Source organism: Solanum dulcamara, chromosome 10 (genome assembly GCF_947179165.1).
Source record: "Solanum dulcamara chromosome 10, daSolDulc1.2, whole genome shotgun sequence".
Taxonomy (NCBI): domain Eukaryota; kingdom Viridiplantae; phylum Streptophyta; class Magnoliopsida; order Solanales; family Solanaceae; genus Solanum; species Solanum dulcamara.
Window position 1 is genome coordinate 980,225 of NC_077246.1, and position 3,315 is coordinate 983,539.

At 37.7% G+C, this 3,315-nt stretch overlaps 1 protein-coding gene across 1 annotated transcript; it reads right to left on the bottom strand.

Moving 5' to 3' along the window:
- Window positions 1-219: 219 nt before the first annotated feature.
- LOC129870944 (receptor-like protein 7) lies at window positions 220-3,096 on the bottom strand. The gene has a single exon (XM_055945813.1). The coding sequence runs from the start codon at window positions 3,094-3,096 to the stop codon at window positions 220-222; it is 2,877 nt and encodes a 958-aa protein (XP_055801788.1).
- Window positions 3,097-3,315: the final 219 nt, after the last annotated feature.

Here is a 3,315-nt window from a genome sequence, read left to right on the forward strand (position 1 = left end):
AATGGCTGCGTAGATCACTTCTGTCAATTTGAAACAGAAACAAACTAACTTAATTTGAATAACCACACATATAATAATGTTTATATCAAACATGTAAAAACAACAAACAGAAATATTAAACAACAAAGAGAAAAATTAAAAGATAAAAACAAAACCAGAAAATTTTACTAATTAGTTCACAAAATCCAACAAAGACAAGTTGGCCCTCTCAATCTTCCATTAAGTCCGTCGCCTTTGAGCTCTCTTCTTTGGCCTTCTTCTTCTGTGAGGCATGATGTCATCAAAAAATTCGACAAACCATTTTGGCTTACGATATTTAAACATGAGGCTCCACACAACAGTTCCAACAACGAGTCCAAAACTGTAGCCTATGACTACTGATTCCCACGTAAATCCACTAAAGAAATATGACTCGTCTTCATCTTCTTCAGACTCCAATGGTTGAGGAACATGCGATGAATCACTTGTTCCACATTTCTTTGATAAAGGAGGACCACATAAATCAAGGTTTCCACCATACGAGTCATTTTCAAATGTGTTGAATTGTGAACCTTGAGGAATGCGTCCAACAAGGAGATTTTGAGAGAGGTTTAAGAATGCCAGAAAGTTCATTCTTGTTAATTCCTGTGGAATCTTTCCAGTGAGTCGATTCCAAGAGAGATCTAACGCTTCAAGCCTATTCAACTGCCCCAGTTCCATTGGAATATCACCTGTGAGATTGTTGCGGGATAAATTGAGTAGCCAAAGTGAGCTGAGATCCTTTAGTGTTTCCGGAATGACACCTTCAAAATGGTTGCTTGAGAGATCTATGGTTGTCATGATTGTGCTGATTCTTTCTAGAGCAATATCATGGCCTTTGATCACCAAACTCACTGAATCCTCATACGATGGACTGAAGTTAATTATGGCGTCAATTGAGTAATTATTTATATAATGTTCCATGTACTCGATCTTTCTTGTGTCTTCACCATCTAATTTAATCATTGCACTAAATTTCTCAAAAATTCTTGCAGGAAGTGAGCCACTGAATTCATTATGAGAAAGATCAAAAATTCGCAACTCGGGAAAGCAAAACTTAGTCTGACAAGTACTTATAGGCCCATGGAACACATTGGACTTTAATATCAGGACCTGCAGTTGTTGAAGTGTTCCTAGCCAAGCTGGAAATGTGTCATTTATAGCATTGTTCCCCACATCAAGAACTTCTAGATAAGAACAGTTGAGCAAGGACACAGGGAGAGTTCCTTCAAATTGATTATCATTCAACACAATGATACTCAATGAAGTGCTCTGTGCACAAAATCGTGGAAGACTCCCATTGAAATTATTTCTTCTTAAGTCTAACACCGTTAGACTACCCATGCTGCCCAAGCAATGTTGAACAGAGCCACTGAAGTTGTTGCGTGATAAATCTAGAAATTCAAACTTGCTCATGTTACAAATGGATGAAGGTAGTGGACCCTGAAGGGAGTTAAATTTAAGATCAAGATACCGTAGATAATGGTAACGAAATTGTGGTAGGTTGCCTGTTAATGAATTATGCGAAAAGTTTAGGTACCACAAGTTGTCCCACCTCATGCTGCTAAGCCAGTTTGGGATTTGGCCACGAATCTTATTGTTAGAAATATCCAAGACCTTAAGTGTCTTTACATTTCTCAACAAGTGTGGAAAATCCTTCAGTTCACAAGATGATAACAGCAAAACTTCTAGGCTTAAATCCTGGTATTCTAATGTTGGGTTTGTTTTGATCTCATCGTCTAGGCCACTTAATCGATTATGACCGAGGGACAAATAAGATAGCGAAGGTAGGCTAAACACCCAAGATGGTATGGTACCATTTAGTGAGTTGTAAGACAAATCCAGGTTGGTTAGCTTTTGAAGAATACTCGCATTATTAGGAAGTGGGCCAGATAGGAAATTACTCGACAAATCTAAGGATTGAAGATGTGTCAAGTTTAAAATTGTTGAAGGAAGTGGGCCAGATAGGGAATTACTCGACAAGTCTAAGGATTGAAGATGTGTCAAGTTTAAAATTGTTGAAGGAATGTGGCCAGTGAAATGATTATTAGCTAAATCTAACTGCCTAATTTGGGTTAGGTTGCCAATTGAATCAGGTATGGAACCAGATAATTGACATCCTGCGAGGTACAAGCTATTCAAGGAACTCAAGGTGCCAAGTGAATCAGGTATGGAACCTGAGAATTCACATCGTTGGAGGTTCAAGATATTCAAGGAACTCAAGTTGCCAATTGAATCAGGCAGCTCATCGGAGATGTATGTGTATGAAATATCCAACTCCATTAACACAGTGTTTCTCCAGTAGATCTTTGGTAAAACTCCTTTGAGAACAAAGTTATCACTCAATTTGAGATTTTCCAAGTTTGGCAGAAGGAAAAGGCTCTCTGGGAGAACACCTCGCAGATTAGTGAATTGAAGATCCACATACCTTAAGGATGAAGACATATTCATAGGTATCGGCGATGAGATGTTGACACCCGAGAGAGAAAGTACCTCCAGATTTGTCAAGTTCTGAAGCATTGTTTCAAATGTTCTCTGATCAATTTGTAATCCATACAAACTATAAGAAATAAGATCAACTGAAATCAAATTGGAAAGGTATGAGATTTCTGTTGGGATTTTCCCATCTAAGTAAGAATAGGAAAGGTTGAGATGCCTCAAATTCCTCAATCGGCCAATGTTATGTGGGATTGAAGACTTAAAAAAGTAATTGTAAGCAAGGTTTAGTGTGTGAAGATGATGAAGTTGGAAGAGGCTGCTGTTGGGATGAATACTTCCATCAAGCTGACTGCAGCTAAGGTCTAGGCCGATAACATGACCGTTTAACATGTCACAAGTAACTCCGTCCCAAGTACAGCAATCCCTACTCTCATTCCAAGACTTTGTTTTTGGGAAAGAAGATCTACCACACCTAGAACTATAGTAATCGTTGGGTATAATTTCGAAGTGTTGCTTAAACTGAAGCAAAGCAGAAGCTTCAATGCGAGAGCAAAGATGATGCTCAAAGGAAGAAGAAAAGCATCCACTTCTTAGCAACACAAAACAGAGAAATACATAAACGAAAAAGAGACACCCCATCTTTCTTTTTTTCTATTCAAATCAATCATCTTTATCCATATATATCTATACTAGTTTCGAGTTGCACACGTGTCCCATTTAAATTTTTATAGATCCGCAAGAATAATTAAAACACTATGAAAATATGCATGTAATGAGTAATAAAATACAACAGTTATCCTAGATTCATTTTTTCTGTATTTTCGTGCATTTTTTATGCTAACGTGAAGCCAAGAACCA